Genomic DNA, 25,275 nt, shown 5'->3' on the forward strand with positions numbered 1-25,275 from the left:
AACCACCCCAAAATGCCGTTACCCAAAAGCAGCTTTAAGGAACTTCTCCTTCTCCTTGGATCCTCAGCGCCCCAAACCGATCCCAGCCTCCCACGGAGCCGCCCGCGTTCCGGAACATTCCCTCGGTTCAGCTCAGAGCCCTCCATTCCCATGGGAACGCCAGGAGGGCTCTCCTCCTTCCCAGCCCCTCTGTCCAGCCCGGGAGCAGCCGGAGGGACGGGAGGGATCCCGCAGAGGGATGGGATGGGATGGGATGGGATGGGATGGGGGCTCCTGGGAGGGCTGCAATTCCAGCTCCCACCTCCCCATCCTCCTCCCCAAACCGGTCTCCCCTCAACCCCCCTCAACAAAAAACATTTGCTTTTTTTACCTTCTGGACCAGATCCAACTCGCCAAAAATAATCCATAAAAATGCGGTATAAAAATCCTCTGCGTGTGCTGCGATACAGGGGAGCACTTCTGCTACACAAATACTTTTATTTTCCCGTTAGGTCTTCGTTTGCCTTTTTTTTTTTTTTTTTTTTGTCTTTTTTTTTGTGGTTTTTTTTTTTTGTCCTTTTTGGAACCCTTTAGTACAAAAGGCCTGTGGGGGGAGGGAGTTGCTCCATAAAACCAGAAGACACAAGACCATAAAGCCCACAAGGACCACGAACAGCCCCCCACCACACACAAACCCTACTTGTTAGTAAACTTTTCGCTTTTAAAAAAAAACTGTATTTTTTTTTGTCTTTTTTTTTTTTTTTTCAAGGTTATCAATTCTAATTCTTTACTTTCATTTGAATACAAAACACATAAGTTTGCTATTATCTTTCGTGGCTCCCTGAGCTGAATTTTCTAAGCTTTCTTTGAAATCACTCCTCATTTGCTTCTGTCCGAAGACCAAGAAGGGCTTGCGTGGGCTTCCCCTTTTCTTCAAACATCCAAGCACGGGAAGGGGAAAAAAAAAAAAAAAAAAAAAAAAAAAAAGAGGATAAATCCATAAATCCATCTATAAAAAACAAACCCCAAGGTGATTGTGTTGATGTCCCGTCAGTAGCTGAGGATCCGAGCGATTCCCCACCATCACTAACACACGACGCACGACAGGAGGAACAACTTTTCACCAGTGGACATCTCTGCTCAGCCTGGATGGCAAAGTCCCCACGGACGCTTCCGGAGGGGGGGGGAAGAGGAAAAAGGGGGGGAAAAACCCCAAAAAACAAAACAAAAAAACAACAACAAAAAAAAAACCAACCAAAAAAACCCCCAGAATAAAATTGCCACCACCAAAACCATCAGTGGAATACAATTACAGCAGACAAAAATACACAGCTAAGTGTACTGGGAGGGTCCCCCCTTCCCACGCTATTTCCTAGTCCAGTATTTACATTTTTCACAAGTCTTATGCAGGATGCACAAAAAAAAAAGTCCCAATAAAAAAAGGAGTCCTTTATAGTGCCACCAAAGCCAGACGGAAAGAACCGGAAAACCAAAAAAAAAAAAAAAAAATTCAAAAGGAACCCCAAAACCTTAAAACCAAATAAAAATCCGTTTAGGGCTTCCATGTGTGCCAGAGTTGCAGATCTCCAAATAAATCCGAGCGTGGCGGGCGCCGGGCGGAGCGGGGCCGGGCCCGGGGCCTCCCCTCGGCATTCCCGGAGCATTCCCGAGGGCTGGAAATCCCAGGCTCAGTAGATGACCTCGTAGACCGTGGCCTTCTTGTCCCCAGAGCCCGTGACGATGTACTTGTCATCCGCGGAGATGTCGCAGCTCAGCACGGACGAGGATTCCTTGGACTGGGAAAAGCAGGAGGGGAGAGAAACCGTCAGGGTGGGGGAGAAAACCCAGCAGGGTGGGGAGAACCCAGCAAGGCTGGGGAGAGAGAACCCAGCAGGGTTGGTGGGGGAGAGAAAACCCAGCAGGGATGGGGGAGGAAGAACCCAGCAGGGTTGGTGGGGGACAGAAAACCCAGCAGGGATGGGGGAGGAAGAACCCAGCAGGGTGGGAGAGAGAACCCAGAAGGCTGGGAGAAAACCCAGGAGGGTGGGAGACAAAACCCATCAGGGTTGGGGAGAGAGAACCCAGAAGGGTGGAGGGGAGAGAGAACCCAGCAGGGTGGGGGAAAACCCAGCAGGGTTGGGGAGAGAAAACCCATGAGGGTGGGACAGAGAGAACCCATGAGGGTTGGGGAGAGAGAACCCAGCAGGGTTAGGGGAGAGAGAGAACCCAGCAGGGTTAGGGGAGAGAGAGAACCCAGCAGGGTTAGGGGAGAGAGAGAACCCAGCAGGGTTAGGGGAGAGAGAACCCAGTAGGGTGGGGGAAAACCCATCAGGGTTGGGGAGAGAGAACCCAGCAGGGTTGGGGAGAGAGAACCCAGCAGGGTGGGGGAAAACCCATCAGGGTTGGGGAGAGAGAGAACCCAGCAGGGTTGGGGAGAGAGAACCCAGCAGGCTGGGATGGATGCTCCATGCTCCCAGCAGCATCCATGCTGAGGGCAGCACCACATCCCTCACCCTGACACCCCTCCAGCCACCCCAAAGGATCTCCTTCCTCTCTCCAGGATAACTGGGAATGGGAATCTGGGAGCAGCCCGTGCCCTTCCCCTCTCTCCTACCTGGAAGATGCTGGCTCCGTAGGGCGTCCTCCAGGCGTTGAGCAGGTTGTCCTTCCCAGTGCTCACAAACCACTTCCCTGCATTGGGAATCTGGGATCAGCAGCTGAACCTCACTGGTGTCACCTCCCCAACCCTTCCCTGTCCCCACAGTCTGCCTGAGCCCAGAGATTCGGAGAAATGGGAAAACCTGGAGATTCCCTGGGGAGTCCTGCCCAGCCCGACTCTGCTGGGACAATCCAAGTGCTGCTTCCCACCTGCAGCAGGGCTCTGTGGCTGTTTGCAGCCACAGCCAGGATGGGTTATGGGAAAAACCCCTGCCAGAACCAGGATGGGTTATGGGAATAACCCCTGCCAGAACCAGGATGGGGTTATGGGGATAAACCCCACCACAGCCAGGATGGGTTATGGGGATAAACCCTGCCAGAACCAGGATGGGTTATGGGGATAACCCCTGCCACAGCCAGGATGGGTTATGGGGATAACCCCTGCCACAGCCAGGATGGGTTATGGGGATAACCCCTGCCACAGCCAGGATGGGTTATGGGGATAACCCCTGCCAGAACCAGGATGGGGTTATGGGGATAACCCCTGCCAGAACCAGGATGGGTTATGGGGATAACCCCTGCCAGAACCAGGATGGGGTTATGGGGATAACCCCTGCCAGAACCAGGATGGGTTATGGGGATAACCCCTGCCAAAACCAGGATGGGTTATGGGGATAACCCACTGCAAAAAACAGGATGGGTTATGGGGATAAACCCTGCCACAGCCAGGATGGGTTATGGGGATAAACCCCGCCAGAACCAGGATGGGTTATGGGGATAACCCCTGCCAAAACCAGGATGGGGTTATGGGGATAAACCCTGCCAAAACCAGGATGGAGTTATGGGAATAACCCCTGCCAAAACCAGGATGGGGTTATGGGGAATAAACCCCGCCAAAACCAGGATGGGTTATGGGGATAACCCCCACCACAACCGGGATGGGTTCATGGGAATAAACCCCAAGTGCAGCATGCATGGGATGGATCCTTCTGGAAACATCCGTGCTCAGGCCCCCTCGCTGTGTTGAGCACTGTCCCTTCCTGCAGCTCACGGCCATCCCTGTTTCCCAATCCCTGGAAGTGTCCATGGCCAGACTGGATGGGGCTTGGAGCACCCTGACATAGAGGGAGGTATCCCAATTTAAGGTTCCTTCCAACCCCAAACATTCCATGATTCCACAATCCCCACCCATGAGGACATCCCAGGGTGGGGTCAGGTGGAAGGTGCCCCAGAGACGAGCTTGAAGGTCTCTCCCAACCCAAGGCATTCCATGATTCCACAATCCCCATCCATGAGGATGTCCCGGGGTGGGGACAGGAGGAAGGTGCCCCAGAGACGAGCTTTAATGTCTCTCCCAACCCAAGGCATTCCACGACTCCAGGATGCCCATCCCCGCCCTGCTCACCGCAGTAGGCGAATTTGAGGGAGAGGACGCAGCTCTCGTGCAGGTGCAGCTGGTACTTGTCGGGCTTGGTGTGGTGCAGCACCTCCACGTTGCTGCTCTCCATGCCCACCGCCAGCCACTCGCCCGTCGGGCAGTACCCCAGAGAGAAGATCTGCAGACACAAGTGGGATATGGGGAGATCAGCGGGAATGCCCGGCCCCCCACGGAAGGGTGGGATGAGAGATCCTCACGGTGCCTCTCCCAACTCAACCGCTGTGGGATCTGTGGCACTGCTGGAGCTGCTGGCCAGCCCCAGATGGATGGAGCAGGTGGGGAGAGGCAGATCCCTGGGCTGGGATCCATCCCTATGGATACTGCCGCCCTTGCCAATGGGACACGAGGTGCCAGCTCTGCCCCTCTGGATCAGGGCTGTGGCAGGCTCTGCTGCAGGAGGCAGGATCCTGATCCCTGCTCTCATCCCACCCCCAGGGCACCCAGAGAACGCTGTTACATCCACAGGCACCCCACGAGAAGAGCTGCTTCCTCAACAGCAGCCTCCTTCCGCAAGGATGGAGAAGAGGAGCTGGCACAAGATCCAGGGAGCCCCACGGCTCCAGCACTCCGGGGCCACCCCGAAACCAGCGGGAACAGCCACGCTCGGAGCTCCCAGGGGCGTTTTCCCAGCAGGAAAAGCCCCTCCCAGGAGCCAGAGGCCGAGCAGGACCCCCCATTTCCCGCGGGGAAGGGTCCCTGGGCCCTGCGCCCTACCTGGGAGGTGAAGTCGTGCTGCTGGAGCTGCCGCCCTTCCCGCAGGTCCCAGGAGCGCACCGTGTTGTCCAGGCCCCCCGTCCACAGCTTCGTACCGTCGTGGGAGATGTCTATGCAGCTGGCCCCGTCCGTGTGCCCTTGGAATTGCCTTGGGAGCAGAAAAAAACCCACGGAATTCTGCAAGGGCGGCGCTAGGAAAAGCATGGAGCTGCGCTCAAGGTGCTCAGACGACCTTTGAGGGGCTCGTCCACACCTGATATTCCTGGAAAAGCATCCAGGAGCATCCTGGGCCAAGGATGGGGCTGGTGCAGGGATGAGCACCAGGAGATGGTGCAGCAGCACCAGAGGGTGCTCCTGGCTCCAGCCCAGAGAGGGTGGGGGACTCCCCATCCCTGGAATTTCAAGGCCAGGTTGGACAGGGCTTGGAGCAAGCTGAGACAGTGGAAGGGGTTTCTGCCCGAGGAAAAGAGGATAGGGATATCGATGGGATAATGAGGAAAGGAATCATGGGGGAAGGGGAAAAGGGACCGTGATGGGGAGAAGAGCAAGGAGACGGCAATGGGGTGGGGAAAGAGGGAAAGACACACTGGTGGAAGGAGAAGGAAAAGGGATGTTGACAAAAGGAAAAGGGACACTGACAAGAGGAAAAGGGACACTGATGGAAGGAAAAGGGATGTTGACAGAAAAAGAGGAAAAGGGACATTGAAAAAAGAAGAGAAATAGAGACAATGAGGGAAGGAAGAAGAAAAGAGACATTGACAAAAGGAAAAGGAAGACTGAAAAAAGAAAGAGGAAAAGGGACACTGACAAAAGGAAAAGGGACACCGAAAAAAGGAAGAGGAAAAGGGACATTGTGGAGGAAGGGGTAAAGGAACACTGACAAAAAGAGAAGAAAAAGGACGTTGTGGGGGAAGAGGAAAAGGGACATTGACAAGAGGAAGAGGAAAAGGGATATTGACAAAAGAAGAGGAAAAGGAACATTGACATGAGGAAGAGGAAAAGGAACACTGAAAAAAGGAAGAGGAAAAGGGACATTGTGGGGGAAGAGGAAAAGGGACACCGACAGAAGACAAAAAGGAAGGTGACGAGATAAAAACAGCCTTTAAGGTCCTTCCCACCCCAGCCAGGCCAGGCTCCCCGAGCAGCAGGACGCCGGCGGGGGCTCACCTGACGAGGGTCTGGTTGTGCAGGTCCCAGACGGCGATGTTGCCGTCGCTGCAGCACGAGAAGCACACCTTGGCGTCGGGGCTGATGGCCAGCGCGTAGCAGGCGGGCGCCGAGGACGTCAGCTCGGCCTTGATGCGCGGCGTGGGCGACGCCAGGTCCCAGATGGTCAGAGTGCTGGCCTCGCCCCCCACGATCAGCGTGCGGCCGTCCGGCAGCAGCTTGCAGGAGCGGATGTAGTTATCCCTGTTCTGGGGACACAAGGGACCGTCAGGGACGGCCTGGGCACGGGGCAGGCGGTGATGGGAGGGAAAGGGGGTGGAGAGGAAAAGGGATGTGGAGAGGGGAGAGGAAAGGGAGTGTGAAGGGGTGGGGAAAGAGGAACGGGGACGTTGATGGGGACAAGAGGGACATTGATGGGAAAAGAGGAAAAGGGACGTTGATGGGGAAAGAGGAAAAGGGACGTTGATGGGGAGAAGAAGAGGGACATTGATGGGGAAAGAGGAAGGGGGATGTTGATGGGGAAAGAGGAAAAGGATGTTGATGGGGAGGAGAGAAAAAGGGATGTTTGATGGAGAAAGAGAAAAAGGGAAATTTAGAAGGGTTAGAGAGATAACGGGAAGAGGAATAAGACAGTAACAGAAGACAAGGAGTTGGTAATGGGGAAGAGCAACAGGATGTTAAGGGGGGAAGAGGAAAGGGAGAGCAGAAGGGGAAAGAGGAAACGTAGATGGCAATGTGGGGAAGAGATGCCGACGTTAACGGGGCGAAGATGACTAACAACATCAGAGGTGGGAGAAGGCAGGGGACAGAGCCCTGGGGGCAGCAGCAGCCCCACCGCGGGGACTCCAGCCCTCACCAGGCAGTCCAGCTGGGAGATGGGGCTCTTGCTGCCGGGCTGGCTGATGTCCCAGATCTTGACGCAGCCCTTGCCGCCGGTGTAGACGTGGCGGGTGGGGTTGCTGATGGTGACGGCGCACACCACCTCACCGTGGCTCAGCGTGTTGATCTGCCGCGCGTGCCGCGGGATGCCGGGCCCCGCCAGCGCGTCGTGCGGGAACGGCACCGGCTGCATCTGCCCGTCCGCGCTCACGTGGAACGAGTAGGCCCTGCCGGGGGGGTGGGGAAGGGCTCAGCTCCAGGCACGGAGCTCGTGGGGACCGTCACACCGCGTCCGCAGCGCCAGCCCTGCGGGAAGGCCGCCCTCGTCTCCCTCCCGGCCACTCGTCCCCTCTGATCCCACAAAAATCCAAGCGGGCTTACGGTTTCCCTCCGGGGATGGACGCCAGGCTGGAGGGCAGGCCCGGGGCTCGCATGGGTGGGTGAGGGTCAAAGCCGACCTGCCAAGAGATGCAGGGACACGGGTGAGACCAGGAATGCCACACAGCTTCCCATCCACGACCCCTGGGGACACGGGGCAGCTGCTGCTTTTCCCCTGCTGCTCAAAGCTAACTGGCACTTCCCCCTGGCTGGAAGGGGAACCAGCCAAAGGTTTTGGGTCTGCAAGAACCAGGTGGGACACGCTCCCTCTCCCTGTGCTGTTCCCAAGCCCCCGGGGATGGGATCACCCACATTGTGCCTAGCACCCCGAGGGCAGAGACCCCCAACCTCTGCTTTAACGGCAATGTTTTACTCTTTCTTCTGCCTTAAAACAGGAGTTTAGTGAGAGGAACAGGACAAGGGGCCGAGGAACGGGATAAGAACCCAAGGAAAGGGATAAGAACCCAAGGAAAGGGATAAGGGGCCAAGGAACGGGAAGGAGAAACCCCAATCCAGCGGCACACACACGTCACCCCACCAAGCAGCATCTCCCTCCCCACCCCTTCAACCCAAAGCACGGCTGGCTTTGAGGAGCAGCCCCAACCTGCCAGCCCCCAGCAGCCCCCCCAGCCCTCCCCCCAGGGAGAAAGGAGCTAAAAGTGCTACGTACAGCTCCAAAGCTCACCATTGGCGACCGGCCGTAGGCGGCGGCGGCGGCGGCGGCCGCGCTCATCTGCGGGGGCAGGTTGTGCAGCCCCGCGTAGGCGCCGGGGCTCGTCAGCGACCCGTTCATCTCGTGGTGCCCCATCATGGCAAAGGGCGCCGCGTAGGAGCCCGCGATGGAGATGGGCGTCCGCAGGGCCGAGGCTGCGAGGGGGGACAGCGTCAGGGCAGGGACACGGGCATGGCGGGGACACACGGGCACAGCTGGGGACACCATCAGGGCAGGGACACGGGCACGGTGGGGACACGGGCACGGCTGGGGACATGGACATGGGCATGGCTGGGGACATGGACATGGGCACAGCTGGGACACCAGCAGGGATGGGGACACAAGGGCATGGCTGGGACACACGGACATGGCTGGGAACATGGACATGGGCACAGCTGGGACTCTGTCACGGCTGGGACACCAGCAGGGATGGGGACACAATCAGGGCTGGGGACACCAGCAGGGAGCAGAGCAGAGCACAACCACAGAAAAACCCAACACCCTGGAGTCCAACCCCTGGCCTGACACCACCCTCCTCCCAGCCCAGGGCACCGAGTGCCACATCCCTGGATGCCTCCAGGGACGGGTCTCCACCGCCTCTCCCTGGGCACACTTTTCTCAAAGAAACTCCTTCCGAGTCCAACCTGAACTCCTTCTGGCGCAGCCTGAGGCTGTGTCCCCTCATCCCAACCCTGCTCACTCCATGACCACACCTCCCTCCTCTCCCCATCGGATTAGGTCCCCCAAAAACCCCCATCCCCCATAAATGCAAACCCCCCAGAGCTGCCGCTCCCCGTTGACAGGGACGAGCCGAAGCTGTGCTGGGGACAATGGTGACACCGTGGTACCCACCCAGGGGGTCCATGCCGCTGGGCTTGCCGGGCATGGGCCGCAGCCCCGGGGTGCTGCTGGTGCCCGGGGTGGGAGCGTCGTTCCTGGGCGTCGGAGTGTTGGACTTGAGGCCGGGCGTGGAGGATTTGTCGTTCTGGGGGGAGAAGGGATGGAGAAGGAGGGATGAGCCCCAGCTGCGGGACCCGCAGCCCCGCCCCAGCGACCCCCAGAAGGGACGTACGTGGCCCAGGTCCTTGGTCTTGGAGGAGGGAGTGCTGCTGGAGGAGGCCACCGAGGCCGGGCTGTTGGGAGCGTCCCCCTTCTTCAGCCCGCGGGCTTTGTCCAGGCCGTTCTCCGGGGGGGAATGGGCCGGGCTCACCCGGGGGGTGGCAGGGTCCTGGGAGGTGGGAAAAGCCTTGGAATTCCCAGCGGGAAGGAAGGGCTCCCTCTGGCTTCTCCTGGGAGTTCCCTAAGGAATCACCTCCCACAGCCCAAACCCAGAGCTCACCTCATTGGAGACATCGACCACCAGGTCATCGCTCTTGTCACCATCGCTGTCCTGGAACACAAAACGTGTCACACCCTGCAGAGAGCTCCGAAAACTGGGGGGGATCAGCCCCCCCCCCGAGGAGCCAAAGCACCCCCAAGAGCAGCAGGACGCCGGGGCTGGAGATCAGGGGAAATTCTTCCATGGAAAAGACGGTCAGGTGTTGGAAGGGGCTGCCCAGGGCAGGGGTGCAGTCAGCCAGGGGAGCGGACGTGGCACTCGGGGACACGGATTAGGGTGGCCTCAGTGCCGGGGGATGGTTGAACCCCACGGTCTCCAAGGCCTTTTCCAGCCTGAACGATCCCATGGCTCTGTGTCCCAGCTCGCCCACATCCCACCCGGAGAGCACCACCCCAATCCCGCTTCCTGCCCCCGGGTGCTGCCGCCGGTGTCCCCGAGGCTGTCCCCGTCACTCACATATCGGCTCATGCTGTCCTTCTCCTCCGCTTTCCGCTTCTTGGAGTCGATGCTGTAGTCCGTGGAGCTCCGGTGCTTCTCGCTGGCCCGCAGGCTCTCCGAGGGGGACACGGAATTATTCTGTGGGGACGGGAGAAGCTTTGGAGGGGAAGCAGAAGGAAACGAGGCTCCACGAGCAGCACAGCAGGGATGAGACCCCCCTGTCCCCCCATGCCACAGGATCCAGGGACAGATCAACAGCAGCCGCACTGGGAATGCTGTGAGGAATGCCATGGACGCCTGAGCTCCTTTGCTGCAATAGCAGGAAAATGCAGGAGGAGGTTGTTGATAAAAACACCTGGGAAAAGCCACACGGGCAGGAACGGCAGAGCCCAGCACCCACGGCACAGCTCTGCTCATTGGGAATTCTGCCCTTGCCTCAAGCAGCAAAGCCCAGGACACGCTGGAATTCCCAGGAGTTCTCTCTCTGGCAGAGCTGGGAGCCTCAGCCAGAAGGAGCCAAGGTACGGCTGCATCCCGGCCCTGGAGCCAAAGGACATCCACAAAATGTCCTGGGAAACCCACGCGACCAGGAGTGCCAGCGGCACAGGGGGAATTCTGCCCTTGCTCCACGCAGCAAAGCCCAGGAGATGCCGGCATTCCCAGGGAATGCTGGAGGCAAACACGGCAGCACAATGAGGAGGATGCTAGGCCCTGATCCTGCATTCCCTCCCTCAGTCCCTGGGATCAGCAGGATCCATCCCCGTTCTCTCCCCACACATTCCCTGGGAGCAGCAGGATCCATCCCTGCTCTCTCCCCACACATTCCCTGGGCTCAGCAGGATCCATCCCCATTCTCTCCCTGCATATTGCCTCCCTCAATCCCTGGGATCAGCAGGATCTATCCCTGCTCTCTCCCTGCACATTCCCTGGGCTCAGCAGGATCTATCCCCATTCTCTCCTCAGTTCCTGGGCTCAGCAGGATCCATCCCCGTTCTCTCCCCACACGTTCCCTGGGATCAGCAGGATCCATCATCCCCGTTCTCTCCTCGGTCCCTAGGATCAGCAGGATCTATCCTGGTTCTCTCCCCGCACATTCCCTGGGATCAGCAGGATCCATCCCCATTCTCTCCCTGCACATTTCCTGGGATCAGCAGGATCCATCCCCGCTCCCCCAGCCTGCCAGCCCCGCCGAGCAGCGCCGTTCCCGAGCCGTGCCCGCCTTTCTTCCCCGGCTGAAAGGGAGAACCAAAGCAGTTCATGTTTCTCCTCGGTCCCCACTAAGCAGCTTTGGATAACACGGAGCTCTTTCTTCCCAGGCAGTCATGCTGAAAACCCTCGCAGCTCCCAGAGAATCATGTCAGGCATTTAGAGGCATCGATCCATTCAGCCCCGCTCCTGGCCCGCCGCCAAGGAACTAAATATTTTTTATTGCACAGGCAAAGGCTGGGGAAAATATGAATGACTAACGCTGATTATCGCACACATTAAACCTCCACGGGGAATACCCCGGCTCGCAGTTTATGAATTGGGAAGCTGCCCGGCTCCGACGGCCCCCTGCCCGCCCGAGGAGCGGGTTAATGATGCCCAATTCCCCTCTGCCTCTCCCCCCTCGCAGCGCGCTTCCCTTCCCCGCTCTCCAAAGGGCCGTTTGTGGGCTCGGGGCTGGCAGGAAATCGCTGCCAAGCCGCAGCTCAGCCGGGCTTTGTGTCCTGGCAGCTTCCCACACGGAACGCTGGGCTCGGCGACGAGCTCCGGCATCGCCGAGCCCGACCGGGACCCGGCCCCGCCTTGTCACCGGCACCGAGAGCTCGGGGACACGCCCCGGGACACCTGTGCTGCCCCTTCCGATGTCTCACGGCCCTTTCCGTGCAGGAGTTCCTCCTGATGTCCCGTTTTCCCTGAGCACCGGGGTGGGAGGCGCTGGCTCAGCCCCATTCCGGGAGCAGGGCAGCCCCCACCTGGCTCCTGCCTCCCTCCACATCCTCCCCATCCCTGCTCCCAGGGAATCCATCCCCAGGGCAGCCTCTGAGGTGTCTCCAAAATCAATCCAGGGATTTCCCTGGGTAGGAGCTGCTTGAGCTTCCACGTCCTGCGTGATGCAGAGAAATAACCAACCCCATCCCAGATCAGGCGAGCCCAGGGAACGGGGGAATGATCCAGGGATCAGGAATGAAGCGGCTCCCCTGACCACCCAGGGGCTCCAGCTCTGACCACGCTCACCCAGCCAAAATGATGGAATTTCCTGACGTTCTGCCACAAGCAGAGGGGATTTAAATCACATTTCCAAACCACCACCACGGAGAAGGTGACTCCTCTCGTCCCAGCACAGCTCTTCCAGGCAGGATGAGGGATTTTATTGCCTGGTTTATTATTTAATAAGACCTGTGCCAAAGGCAGCCCTGCAGCTCCCAGCCACCAGGTGGGTTTTTAAGGGATAAATCAAACTCAGCCGTGCAGCCTCCAAAAAGTGGGAGCGAAAGGAAGGAATGGGACTTACTGCACTTGAGTCTCGCTCTTCAGGAGATGCCAGGGCAGAGGGGAGGGCACGGCCAAAACAGAGACAGGAAAACAAAGCAAGTTAGGACAAGTCTTAAACCAGAAAAATAAACCCAAACCCTTAAACTCAAGCCCTGTGTGGGCTCTCTCCAGATTCAGAATCTCCCTCCATCCATCTCCCCCACGCAATCCCTGCCCCCTTTTCGCCCGTGTGATTCATCTGGCCAAACACAGCTGGAAATGCCCCGGATCCAAAGGGAACGGCAGCAGCCCCGGGCGTCTGCCCCTGGAGTCACCACTCCACACCCAGGAGGTGGTTCAGCCCTTCCTTTGTACCAAATCTGTACATTTTCCCTGGAATCTCTGGCAGTCTGAATCCACGCAGGAAAAGGAACGGGGCAGGAGCGCTGCCACCAGTAGTTTTGCCTCACTGCCTTTTTTTCCACCCCAAATCCTCCAGCAGAGCCCAACAGCTCGGGGAGGCTGTGGGAACCTGCCCTGCCAACGGGAGGGTGGAAATATCCCAAACCCTCCTGCGCTGCCAGGACAATCCTGAGCACTGCTGGCTTGCCGCTGGATCCACAGAGCCTTCCATCTGCTAACAAACGCTCAGACCCCAAAAAATGGGAAAAAGCACTGAGCTCCAGCTGCACGGAGCTGGATCCCTGAGCTTGGCACGGCTCTGGTGGTGTTGGAGAGGAGGGGAGGAAGAGGAAGGCGAAGGCTGCTTTCCCGTTAAGGCACAGCACAGGAATGGCAGCCAGGCTCCACCAAAGGCTGAGCGTCATTTTAGGGAATTCTGCATCCCTAAAAGGGCAATCCCATGATCCCCACACGAGGGACGGGGTGGTGGGAAATGAGTCACGACAGGACCAGCGAGTTCCCCCAGCATCAGAGGAACCTGGAGCAACTCCTGAGGAGGCCACAGAGCTACTCCAAGGGCTGGGAGAGCTGGGAATGTCCACCCGGGGAAGAGAAGGCTCCATGGCGAGCTCAGAGCCCCTCGCAGGGCCTCAAGGAGAGCTGGAGAGGGACTGGAAAAAGGGACAGGAGACCAGGAATGGCTTCATAGTGGAAAAGTGGAGATTTGGGTGGGGTACTGGGAATGAATGAGGGTGGTGAGACCCTGGCACAGGCGGCACAGAGCAGCCAGATCCCTGGAAGTGTCCAAATCCAGCTCAGAGCACCCTGGCACAGCGGGAAGCGTCATTTTTAACCTTCCCCTCCCTTCCATCGACCCAGCCCAGGACCGTGGCAGCGCCAGCAGCCCCTCTCACCTCTGTGGTCCAGGTCGTGGTGGTTCTTCTCGTCCTTGACGGCCAGGTGTGCCTGGCTGCCCAGGGCGCCGAGCGCCAGCAGCCCCGAGCTGGTGCCGGTGACCGGCGGGATCCCGGGCGGCTGGAGCCCCGAGGGGTGCGGCGGCAGCTGGACCGGGGGGCCGTGCGCGGCGTGGGAGAGGTGCTGGGCCTGGAGCTGCTGCTGCTGCAACGAAAGCACCAGTGAGCTGGGAGGGAGCAGGGGACGGGGCGCGGGAAGGGACGGTGGCGGCCGCGCCCGGAGCGGCCCCGCTGGATACGCCTGGAAGGAGAAGCCCCTGGAAGGAGAAGCCCCGTTAGCAGGAGGTGCCCGGGGATGCCCCCAGGACGCAGCGCACACAGCCTGCTCCCTGGGACATGGTTAGTTTGGCTTTTCCAGCAGTAAAAGGGATAAAAAAAACCCCCCCCCCAGGAATCCCAGGAGGCAGAGAGACGCCATGGCTGGAGGGCAGCAGCTAAACCAGGCAGAGGGAGAAAATTCCAGCACCCAGGAGCCTCCCGGCCGGCTCAGCACGGGGAAGTTCTGCTCATTTGGTCCAGGTGCTTCACGGGGAGAGGAAAATTCCACAAAATGGCCTGGTCCCATCAGGATCCTGCCGCTCCTGGCCCCTTCCAACACCGGATAAATCCTGCAGGGATCCTCCAGGCCCACCATAACCCCCCACACTCCCTGAAGCTGCAGCCCAGCCACCATGGCACAGGGCCCCCAGCTGCTCCCAGGGGTTTTCTGGGAGTGAATCCCAGCCATCCCAGCACTCCTCCAGCCATGGAGACTCACTGCCTGCTCCAGCTGAGCTGGAAAAAGCTGAACTGCAGCTCTGGGGAGAGAAGGGAAAACCAGACACATTCCCTGCTTCAAACACAATCATGGCAGAAAACCAGCTGAAGCCCAAGGAGGCGCTTGTGAGAGCCCCCAGGCCTGCCCTGGTGCAGCCAGGAGGGTCTTGGAGCTGGTGCTCCTGCCTGGGACCCTCCTGCCTGCACCCACAGCCCCTGCAGCAGCACCCCAGGGAACGACATTGGGGCATCTGGGCACAACGGGAATCACGGGCTGGGGGCACCCGGAGTGAGGGGACACCCGGGCTGCACCCCAGCCCACTGCAGGTCCCCACAGCCAGCCTGGAGCAGGGCTTGTCCTGGGCCACTCTGAGGGGCAGGGACAGACAGCAGGACCTGCTGGCACGGGGGCCAGCCCAATGGACACCCCCAGGAACACACCAAAAACACCCCCAGGATGGAGGGCTCCCCAAACAACATCCCCAGGGATGGAGGGCTCCCCAAAACAGCACCCCAGGGATGGAGGGCTCCCCAAAACAGCACCAAAAACACCCCCGGGGATGGAGGGCTCCCCAAAAACAGCACCCCCGGGGATGGAGGGCTCCCCAAAACAACCCTGGGGATGGAGGGCTCCCCAAAACAGCACCAAAAACACCCCCAGGGATGGAGGGCTCCCCAAAACAACATCCCTGGGGATGGAGGGCTCTGCCCGTGCTCCTTCCAGTTGCATCAAGGAATTTCCAGCACACCTTGCCCAGAGCTGCAGAAGGTGCCCCCAGGTGCCCCTGGATCCCTGGCAGTGCCAAGGCCAGGCTGGACAGGGCTGGAGCAGCCTGAGACAGTGGGAGGTGTCCCTGCCACGGCAGGGGTGGCACTGGGTGGGCTTTAACCCCAAACAATTCCATGATTCCATGGCATCCCCACATCAAGTCCAAGTCTGGGGGAGCAGCTCTGGCCCGTTCCTGATGGAGGGACTCGTTTTGGGCAGCAGAAGGTGACGTCCTGTCCCACTCCAGGGACACGGCAGGATGCAGCAGGCCCTGGCTGGGTCACCCACCCCTTGCAGAGCTGCCTTCTCATCCCTGTGGGATGGAGAGGGAAATGCCCGTCCAGGAGAAGATTCCAGGTGGGAGCTGAGGGTTGAGGCTGCAGCCCCAGGCACAGGAGATCCACAGAAGCAGCTCCAATGTCCCAGCTGCAGCAGGAGCCACACGGAGAAGGCCACCAGGCCTCTGCTGCGGGAAATCCATAAATCCCTGAGCCCTCCAAAAGCAGCATGGGAAGCATCCTCAGGATGGACATTCCAGAGCGGCCCCAAACCAGGACACGGAGCAGAGCTGGGGGGCACAAGGTCGGTCCCTGGGCAGCTCCTCGGTGCCAGGATCAATCCTCTGGCACCAAAACAAACGGAACAGATCCCTGGGGCTCTTCCCAGCCCCCATTTCACAGCACGTCCACCCATCTGAGGGAGAGGCAGGCTGGCTGTTGGAGCAGAGCACCATCCCAGAGAACGGCCCCGGTGGTTTTCCAGCACCTCCAAGCATTCCCACATTCCTCTCCTGGGAGCTCTGCATTGGTATTTCCATATTCCATCCCTGGAGCACACCAAGGCCCCGTGGTTTATCCTCAGCAATCTCCAGCTTCCAGAAACATCTGCCCACTGTAACTCATCCCAGCAGCTTTCCACCCGGAAAGGGGACGTGGAACCGCAGCGCACACTCCGACTCCCAGGGTGTGGGAGGCAATTCCAGCCCTGGAACAGCCCAGGGGACAGCACAGCCCCACCACGGGGAGAGGAACCAGCAGCTGGAGCTGCTCCAGCAGAGAATCAAAACCTGGGATTTCTTCCTGGTTTTCAGGCTGCCAACAGATAAATCCACGCGCGGGCTCGGCGAGCTGCAGGAACAGCCCCTGGCAGGATGGGGAAGCGAGGGCAGGACGCAGCATCCCTGGTGACCTCCGGGTGGGTCTGGCTTCCTCCCCTCTGGCAGCGGAGAGCAGAATCCGTGTGGGACGTCCTGGAGCCTCGTCCCCGCGTCCTGGGGTAGCCAAGGTGCCACGGCAGGGCCGCAGAGCTCCATCCGTGTCCCAGGCAGGCCATTCCCGTGGCAAGGAGAGCAGGACGAGCCGAGGAGCCCGCGGCGGTGCTGCAGAATTCCCAGGTTCCCAGGGCACCATCCTGCTGCACATCCCTGCGGAGCCACGTCCTGGAGACTGCGAGGAGGGGCACAGAGCCCGCCCGGCACCGGGTGGCACAGAGGTGCTGCTGGCCCCGAGTGTCCCCTGCTGGAAAGGCCCCTTCCCTCCCATCCCTCATCCCAACCCCGGGAACGCCACGTTCCAGCAGCGCCGCGGGGCGAGGGCTTGCTGCAGCATTCCAGGGATGGGCAGGAGCTTTGGGAACCCCAAATCACCCTGCCCAGGGACCGAGGTCCTGCTGGACAAGTGGCACACACAGGACGAGGGTTTGGAGCAGCGCTCCAGCACCGTGGGGTGACTGAGCCCATCCACAGCACGCATCCCTCAGGATGCTGCACTGGGGCTCCAGCTGAATTCCAGCACCAGTTTGGGCTCCTCCTGTGCTGCAGGACCCCGGCAGGGAGGGATGTCCCCAGGGATAACAATCCCACGCACCCAGCCCGGGGCAGCGCCCACGCAGCTCTCGGGGTCCCTGAGAGGTGCCCCACAGAGATGGGGACACGGGAACAGGTTCCAAATTTGGGAGGAAGGCTGGCAAGGAGTGTCTGCGGGTGGAGTGGCTTTAATTGGATTATGTCCATCACGCTCCATGCCTTTGTTCCCGATTTAATGGTTCAGCACTTCAGTTCAGCGCCGGCGTTAAATTTAGTGACGGAGTTTAATCATTTCCAGGGCAATCATTTCCAGGGCTACAACCAAATCAAGGCTCCATTTCAGCCCAGCCTCGAGCGCAGGAGCTGCGAGACAATGGCCCAGATGCATAAAATTAACAGTTCTTGACCTCAAAAGGGGCAAAAAAAGGGCTTTGCACCATTTGTGGGGGGGGGTTTGGGTGTTGTAGCACCTGCACCGGGGTGTTGGGGCAGGCTGGGGACAGTGGGGGACACCAGGAACACCCCAGTGCTGAGCAAACCAGGCCAGGGGTGTGGCCATGAGGGCAGCCCTACAAAAACAACCTGCTGAGGGCAGGGCAAAACACCAAACCCTCTGCGTCGGGGGACTCGGGCTGCAGCTGCCACCCAAAGCAGCCCCACGCTCCAGGAGGGGCCTGGAACCATCTCTAAAAGCCACGGGAGGCCGTGGCATCACCATCCCCTCAAGCCGTGGGAGGCCGTGGCATCCCCATCCCCTCCTGCCAGCAGCAAGCCTACAATAACAAACCACTCCATGCAAAGGGAGGAGGGAAAAAACCACCAAACCCCTTGGATTTTGTGTCTTTGCGGGCACCAGAGCAGCTGCAGGAGCACAAATCCTCCACCCAAACCCGTGCCATGCTCTGGGATGAGCCTGGAGTCACCATCCCCTCCTGCCAGCAGCAGCCTGACAGCAACCAACCCCTCCCTGCGCAGAGGGGAGGGAAAAAGGCAAAACCCTGTGGAATTCCTGCTCTGGGAAGCTCTGGAGCAGGTGCAGGAGCACGGACCCAGCAGCCAAAGCTGCTCCCTGTCTCTGGGCCATGGCAGGCGTGGGGTCACTGAGCAGCAGCGTGTCCCTCCCTGCTGGGCCAGCCCAGAGGAGATGCTCGTCAGGGAGGTGATTAAAGGGCTGGGCTGGCTGTTAATGACAGCAGGGCCTCGCCGGGGCCCAGGGAAGCAATTATCCAGGGAATGTGGGGGCCACGGGTCCCCTCATCCACCCGAATTCAACTCCAGAACCTGCCACTTCCCGCAGCTCCTGCTCCACGCCCAGCCCGCCCCGGCAGGGTGAGGGGCAGCAGGAGGGTGCAGAGTCACCCCAAAACTCAGCTCCCATTCCCGGGGCACTTCCCAAGTGGCACCAGCCCCACCACGGGGGATCCAGCCGCTTCCTCATTCCCAAAAATTGCAGCAGCCCCGAGCACGATTCCACAGTGGGCGGCACCCGTGAAGCACAGGAGAATGGATGGAAGAGCAAGCTAGACACAGAATTACAAAGGTCCTTGAAGCCTACGAAGTGTAAACAGTTATTAAAGAATAAAAATCATTACAAATGAGTATTTTCTGGGAAACAAAGCCAGAGGAGCTCTGGAGCCACCTGCCCAGGACGTGGAGTGGGAATTCCGACGTCCTGGGGTTTGCTGCAGGACCAAGGCAGTGACAGCAGTTACAGAAACGATCAGAATGGTTAATTTTCTGATCAGAATGGTTAATTTTCAGTCAGAACCCCTCAATCTGTGCGGGGAAAGGGTCAATGCATGGAACAACAACTCTGCCGAGGGCACATTCCACACCAACAGCCCGGCAGAGACAAGCCTGGCCTCAGGGGCTGGGGAGGCTCCCATCCCAAATCTCCCCAGGAACATGCCACTGGCATCCTGGAGCTGCCAGGGAGGCAGCAGCTCCCAGCCCTGTCCTGCTGGGGGCCGGACTGGGGCAGTTTTGGGGTTTGGGGACAGCCAGGAGTGTGGGATTGGGGCAGTTTTGGGGTTTGGGGACAGCCAGGAGTGTGGGACTGGGGCAGTTTTGGGGTTTTGGGAGAGCCAGGAGCTGTAGGACTGGGGCAGTTTTGGGGTTTTGGGATGGCTGGGGACCGGGAGCCGCCCTGAGTGCCCTCCTGAGCGCAGGGTTGCCTCTGGATATGGTAAATGATAGGAATAAAAGGGGAATACACACGGTGAGAGGCAGATTGGGAAGTCCACGTACCCCGATGATAGCATTCAACTCCGTCATTGTCACTTGCTTGGCACGTTCAACAGCCTGGGCCACCTGCTGTTGGTGCTGCGGGGACAAGGGCCTGGGTCAGCCACAGCCCAGGTGCAGGACACCCCCCAGGCATGGTTCTCCTTCTTTTAGGCCCTATTTTGCCCGTTTTTCCCTATTTTTTCCCCTATTTTGGGTGCAGCAGCCCGGGGGCACCTCCCAGCTGCTCAGGGAAAAGGGGAAGCCCCTCGCAGCCTTTTGGGCTCAGAGCAGCCCCCCAAGCTGAGCAGAGCCCCTGCAGGGCCCAGCTCTGCCCATCCCAAGGGCTCTCCAGCACTCAGGAAGGATTTAAATCCCATTTCTTACATCTCCCCCACCCAGGGACCCAGCACCGCCTGCAAGGGAGGGGAACCCCTGGGAGAAGCCACATGCCCCAGAGAGGGTGTGGAAAAGTCCTTACCTCTTGTGACAGAAAAGGCATGATCTGGGCTAAAATCGTGTTCAGTCTTTTAGCAATTTCTGTCTGAAAAAAGGGAAGAAGGAAAAGCAGCAGTCAGCACCCGGCAGCAGCCTCCCACGGGTGGCACGAGGCTTCCTGGCAGCAGCGCTGTGTCCCCTCCCTGTCCCTTCCAAAAATCCCCTCCCTGTCCCCTGCCACAGATCCCCTCCCTGTCCCTTCCCGAAATCCCCTCTCTGTCCCCTCTCCCTGTCCCTTCCCGAAATCCCCTCTCTGTCCCCTCTCCCTGTCCCTTCCCAAAATCCCCTCTCTGTCCCCTCTCCCTGTCTCTTCCCAAAATCCTCTCCCTGTCCCTCTCCCTGTCCCTTCCTGAAATCCCCTCCCTGTCCCCTGCCACAGATCCCCTCCCTGTCCCTTCCCAAAATCCCCTCTCCCTGTCCCTTCCCAAAATCCCCTCTCTGTCCCCTTCTCCCTGTCCCTTCCCAAAACTCCCTTTCCTTGTCCCCTCTCCCCGTCCCTTCCCAAAATCCCCTCTCTGTCCTCTCTCCCTTCCCAAAACTCCCTTTCCCTGTCCCCTCTCCCTTCCTAAAACTCCCTTTCCTTGTCCCCTTTCCCTGTGTCTTCCCAAAATCCCCTCTGTCCCCTCTCCTTGTCCCTTCCCAAAATCTCCTCTGTCCCTTCCCAAAATCCCCTCCCAGCAGAGGCAGCGGGAGCCCCCTCGAGCTCTCCAGCCCAGACAGGGTCAGTGCCATCCCCTGGGACGCTGCCACCCCCTTCCAGCACGGGATGGGTGTCCCGGAGCAGCCCGGCAGTGCCACGCCAGCCCGGGCTGCCCTGCTCATCCTGGGAGCAGCCGCTGATCCCAGCAAACGCGGGGTCTGGGGGCCCCCCATCCCTCCCAGGGCTGCAGGGGGGCTGGGTCTCTCCTGAGCACACCTTGGCCAGGCCCCCTGCCCCGCGCGGGGAGCAGAGTCCCCGGCAGGGTGAGGCTCTCGGGGTGGTTGGGACGGGGGAAGAGGGGAATATTCCATTTAAAATGTTACACTAAAATCACACTGAGAGAACGGAGAGAAGGGAATTACCAGAAGGCTGGATAGGAATAGACTGGAATGAATAACCAAGTTTTGTGACTCCCAGAGAATCTGACCCGGCTGATAACTAGGTCAGATTAATAACCAATAATTAATAACCAATTAATAACCAATTCTTGATTGGTTGTTAAGCAGAAACACCCAGCACAGCCCAGCCAAGGAAACTCCTATTGTACTCCGCAGCAGCAGGCAGTTATTGTTCACATTTTGAAGCTGGAGCCTCTCAGCTTCTCAAGAAAAGAAAATCCCAGCAAAAGGATTTTCATAAATGATGACAGCTGCACGCCAGGGCTGGGGGCTCTGCTCTGCTGCCTGCCCACGGGCGGGATTCCCTTTGCCAGCCCCACATCCCGCTCTGGAAACGGCCTGGATGCACCAACGCTGCCAGCTGCACCCCGAGGGAGCTTTATGGGAGCAAAAACCCCAAAGGACACCCAGCCCCTGCTGGGGATGGCTGGGACACACTGCACAAAGCACCCAACAAGCACCATGAGCAAGGAGACACCGGGAAAATCCTGACCTGCCCCGGCCCGGAGTCACCCCTGTGCAGGGAACAACCCCGCAGAGCCCAGAGCTGCGGGTCCTGCTCCAAGGGGTCCCCACAGAGCTCCCCGGGGCTGCAAAGCCACAGGAACGCTCCCGGCCATCCTCTCCTCCAGAGGCACTCCTGGAGATTGGGTTACACCTGATGCTTTCCTCAGGAATTAGCTCTGTGGGAGCTGCCAGGGATGCTCCTGGTGGGATGGCCGTGTCCCTCTCCAGGGATGCTCCTGGTGGGATGGCCGTGTCCCTCTCCAGGGATGCTCCTGGTGGGATGGCCGTGTCCCTCTCCAGGGATGCTCCTGGTGGGATGGCCGTGTCCCTCTCCAGGGATGCTCCTGGTGGGATGGCCGTGTCCCTCCCCAGGGACGCTCCCAGCAGGACGGCCGTGTCCTGGCTCCCAGGGGTTCTCCCAGCAGGACGGCCGTGTCCTGGCTCCCAGGGGTTAACTGTGGCTGCTCCTGGCCGAGGCAGCTGTGAAAACAGCTCCAGCTCCAAGTCAAACACGGCCGAGCGGCCGCGCGGACCCAGCGCCACAACAATGGCCGGAGCCGAGCGCTGGCAGGGAATCAAACGCCCGAAATTCCTTCCGCCAGCCCCAGCAGCTCCTTATCAACAGCACAAGTGATTAACCGGGAGAGCTCCGGCCTCCTGCTGGCAAGGAGCCTCCTTCCCAGGACTGCCACAGCCAGCCCTGCTCCCCACACCGCCCCAAATCCACCCCGAGGCCTCACCCTGCTGATCCCACAGCTCGGCTCCCGGGGACGGGTCCTGCAGCACCTCTGGGATTCAAGCCCAGCCAAACCAAAGGAGCCCTCAGCTCCAGCTGCTCTCAAGCTCCCCAAGGAAGATCCCCAAATATCCTAATCTGGGGGAGAAACCCCAAAGGACACCCAGCCCCTGCTGGGCATGGCTGGGACACGCTGCTCCTGCTGCACAAAGCACCCAACAAGCACCACGAGCAAGGAGACACCGGGAAAATCCTGACCTGCCCCAGCTTGGAGTCACCCCTGTGCAGGGAACAACCCCGCAGAGCCCAGAGCTGCGGGTGCTGCTCCGAGGGGTCCCCACAGAGCTCCCCGGGGCTGCAAAGCCACAGGAACGCTCCCGGCCATCCTCTCCTCCAGAGGCACTCCTGGAGATTGGGTTACACCTGATGCTTTTCTTAGCAATTCCAGAGGCAGGGAACGTGCTGGCACACCGTGCCAAGGCAGGGACGGCTGGAAGTGACCACGGCTTGGACTCAGGTACCCCGGCCACAGCCACCAAGTCACCGGGATCATCGTGGCCCTGAGCGTGAGGATGCACGGATCCAGCAGGCAGCCGGGGGATCATGGAATCCTGGAACAGTTTGGTCAGAAGGGACTTCAAAGCTCATCCAGTTCCCCTCCCTGCACCTTCTAGGAGCCCAGGTTGCTCCAGCCTGGCTTTGGACACTTCCAGGAATGGGGCAGCCACAGACCCCAGTGTCCCAGACCACTTTCAGGGAAGGATTCCTTCCCAGTATCCCGCCTGTCCCTGCCCTCAGCAGGGGAAGCCACTCCCCATCACTGCAGGGACACTTTGCCACGGTGACCCCTGTCCCCAGCGCCAGGCTCTGGCCAGCCCAGGGTTTTCAGCACCCAACACTCCCACAACACCCAGGCTGGAAGTGCCAAACCCAAGCCCAGCCCCGGCGCCGTGGCCGGAGCAGCCAGGCCGGCACCACGAGTGCCACCAGCCCCCGCGGTGCCACCGCCGTGCCCTGCCACGGGAAAAGCTCCTTCCAGGCTTTTTGGCACTGGCACTTTGATCAGATTATATTTAGCTGCAGCTCCATTAAAGATTTATTCCTCCAGCTCCAGCCCTTGGAGTGGGGACGCAGCGAGCACGGCTGCTGCTCCAGGAGCTCTGCCCTGGCAGCTCCCGGCTTCTAGAACAAATCTGATCCACCTCGGAGAGGAGAACACCCTGGAAAAACACAGCATCCAGCCAGGCTGGTCCCATGGAGCAGGAAGGGCAGGAGCTGGGTTTTCCCCGGACAGCCCTGGCCGGCAGCACGCGCGATGCTTCCACCTTTAAATGCAAAAAAACTTCCAAGCCAGACGTGAAGCCAAGCTCCCCGTTCCACACAGAGAGAGACCTCCCACGTGGGATGCAGCACGGAGATATTGGATGTCCAAAATATTATGTTTACAACCGTGAGGCTTCCTGTGAACACGAGATTCAGCGGTCTTTCAGTATTTGCTCACTCTCCCTCTTCCCATTCCCTGGCACGTTAAACTCCAGTTGTCCCCATCAAAACTTCAACCAGGAGGGAAAGGGGCTCTCTGGAACGCCGGGAACAGGGGAGGGCTCCCTGCCTGACACCTTCCCCTTCGCAGGGCTCATCCATCACCTCGCCCAGAGCCCCCGAGCCCCACCTCGGGCTGCTCCTGCCAAGCAAAGCCTCCATTCCCAGCGCGGGTTGCCATGGCAATCCCAGCTCCGCATCCCCTTCCGCTGCCCTGCATCTTCCCTGGACCGGGGCGGATCCAACACCCGGGGGGGGCGCGGGGAGAGGCTCCCGGGAGCCGATCCCGGGGTACTCCTGCCTGTTAAAAAAGGGCAAGGAGTCGGGAGAAGCTGAAATCCCAGCTAATCCCCCCTCGCTCTGTGCCCCTGCCAGGAATCTGCCCTGCTCCCTGCCCGGAGCCTCCCGGCGTGGGGTTTCAGTGAAACCAGAGAAAACATCTGCACCGGTGATAAATCAACACCGGGAGCACTTGGCCCCGGCCGAGGCTCCTGTCACCTGCTCTTAAAATGGCCAGAGCCACCAGCAGCATCCGAAGCACTTGGGGACACGGGGAGCTGCTGGTGGCACTGCTGGGAGAGGTGGCAGCTCGGTGTTAAATAGCTGGGGCTGGCTCTGCCCTGCAGCTCCCATCCTTACACCTGGATGGGGCAGAGGGGATTTAAAAATATCCCCCCGGACATCAGTCATGGGAGAGGCAGAGCAGCCTTAAAACTGACCCAAAAGCTGGGAGAGCAGAGCTCCAGGCATGTGGGGACACCCCAGACAGGCTCTGGGCACTGGGGACGCTCCTTGTGTCAAACTGTCTCAGCTTTGGATGTCCCAGAGGCAAACGGGAGCTGCAGGGATGTGCCAGACCCGGGGTGACCCCCCCAGACAGGTCCCAGCATCCCCCCATGGCACAGGACAGGACACAGATCCCTCCTGGGCTCCCTGCTCCTGGGACATTGCAGCTGCCTGCAGGGACCAGCACAGGACACCCCAAAAAACCCTGCACACAGAACCCCAAAAACCCCAAAGAGCAACCCCAAACCTGCAGAGAACACCCCACAACACCCCGCACAGGACAACCCCAAAAAACCCCAAACAGCAACCCCAAACCTGCAGAGAACACCCCACAACACCCTGCACAGGACAACCCCAAAACCCCCTGCACACGTCACACAGCCCTCAAGCTGTCCCCCAAATGGAAAAGTGCAGGAAATGGAGACAGAAGCTTGCACAGCCATTCCCCGTGGGGCAGGGAATCCCCCCAGGCTGTGGCAGGTGGAGCCCCAGCACAGATTTTGGGTGCCAAGTCCAGCCTGCCCTTGCTGCCGGGTTTATGCTGCGGGATGAAGGATGGGGAGAAGGTGCTGAACAGAGAACACTGCAAAACACCCCAAAACATCCCTGCTCACACCCCCAAACGCAGGAATCTGCAGAGGTGGGAGGGAACAGTCACCCCACCCATCCCACCCCGCGCCCCAGAGCGCTGTCCAAACGCTCCCGGAGCTCTGACAGCCTTGGGAACGGGACCGTTCCCTGGGGAAGAACAACTCCATCCAACACGCACCCGCAGGGCACCCCAAAACCCTGCAGATGCAGGGGCTGCAGCCCCAGCAGCAAGCTGCCAACCTTCCCCCCATCTGCAAAGCACAGCTCCCTCCGCACGCCCCGCCGTGACTCTCCGAAGGCCCTGCACCCCACAGCCCCCTCCGGAGCCCCCCCAAAGCCTCCTCCCCGGCAGAAGGAGGAGTAAATCACACCAGGCGTGAAGCACCAGCAGCATTTGTTGAAACCAGGATATTGTCTCTTTAAGCACATG

At 59.7% G+C, this 25,275-nt stretch overlaps 1 protein-coding gene across 11 annotated transcripts in view; it reads right to left on the reverse strand.

The window, feature by feature from the left end:
- Positions 1 to 540: 540 nt before the first annotated feature.
- Positions 541 to 25,275, reverse strand: part of TLE3 (TLE family member 3, transcriptional corepressor) — a 30,467-nt gene continuing 5,732 nt past the window's right edge. For 2 of the 11 annotated variants that reach the window (XM_038147111.1, XM_038147112.1), the window contains exons 6-20: positions 19,569 to 19,631; positions 19,082 to 19,186; positions 13,476 to 13,680; positions 12,200 to 12,216; positions 9,721 to 9,840; positions 9,265 to 9,315; positions 8,778 to 9,153; positions 7,899 to 8,080; positions 7,217 to 7,293; positions 6,813 to 7,062; positions 5,957 to 6,204; positions 4,790 to 4,937; positions 4,043 to 4,193; positions 2,594 to 2,670; positions 541 to 1,775 (exon numbers count right to left, since the gene is read on the reverse strand). In XM_038147111.1, coding sequence (XP_038003039.1) covers positions 1,668 to 1,775; positions 2,594 to 2,670; positions 4,043 to 4,193; positions 4,790 to 4,937; positions 5,957 to 6,204; positions 6,813 to 7,062; positions 7,217 to 7,293; positions 7,899 to 8,080; positions 8,778 to 9,153; positions 9,265 to 9,315; positions 9,721 to 9,840; positions 12,200 to 12,216; positions 13,476 to 13,680; positions 19,082 to 19,186; positions 19,569 to 19,631 — 2,178 coding nt within the window. In that variant the 3' untranslated portion in view covers positions 541 to 1,667. Of the gene's footprint in view, positions 1,776 to 2,593; positions 2,671 to 4,042; positions 4,194 to 4,789; positions 4,938 to 5,956; positions 6,205 to 6,812; positions 7,063 to 7,216; positions 7,294 to 7,883; positions 8,081 to 8,777; positions 9,154 to 9,264; positions 9,316 to 9,720; positions 9,841 to 12,199; positions 12,217 to 13,475; positions 13,681 to 19,081; positions 19,187 to 19,568; positions 19,632 to 25,275 lie in introns of all 11 variants that reach the window. The other 9 variants (XM_038147122.1, XM_038147120.1, XM_038147121.1 and 6 more) reach the window with 9 other exon arrangements.

The sequence above is a fragment of the Motacilla alba genome, chromosome 10 (assembly GCF_015832195.1).
Source record: "Motacilla alba alba isolate MOTALB_02 chromosome 10, Motacilla_alba_V1.0_pri, whole genome shotgun sequence".
Lineage (NCBI taxonomy): Eukaryota > Metazoa > Chordata > Aves > Passeriformes > Motacillidae > Motacilla > Motacilla alba.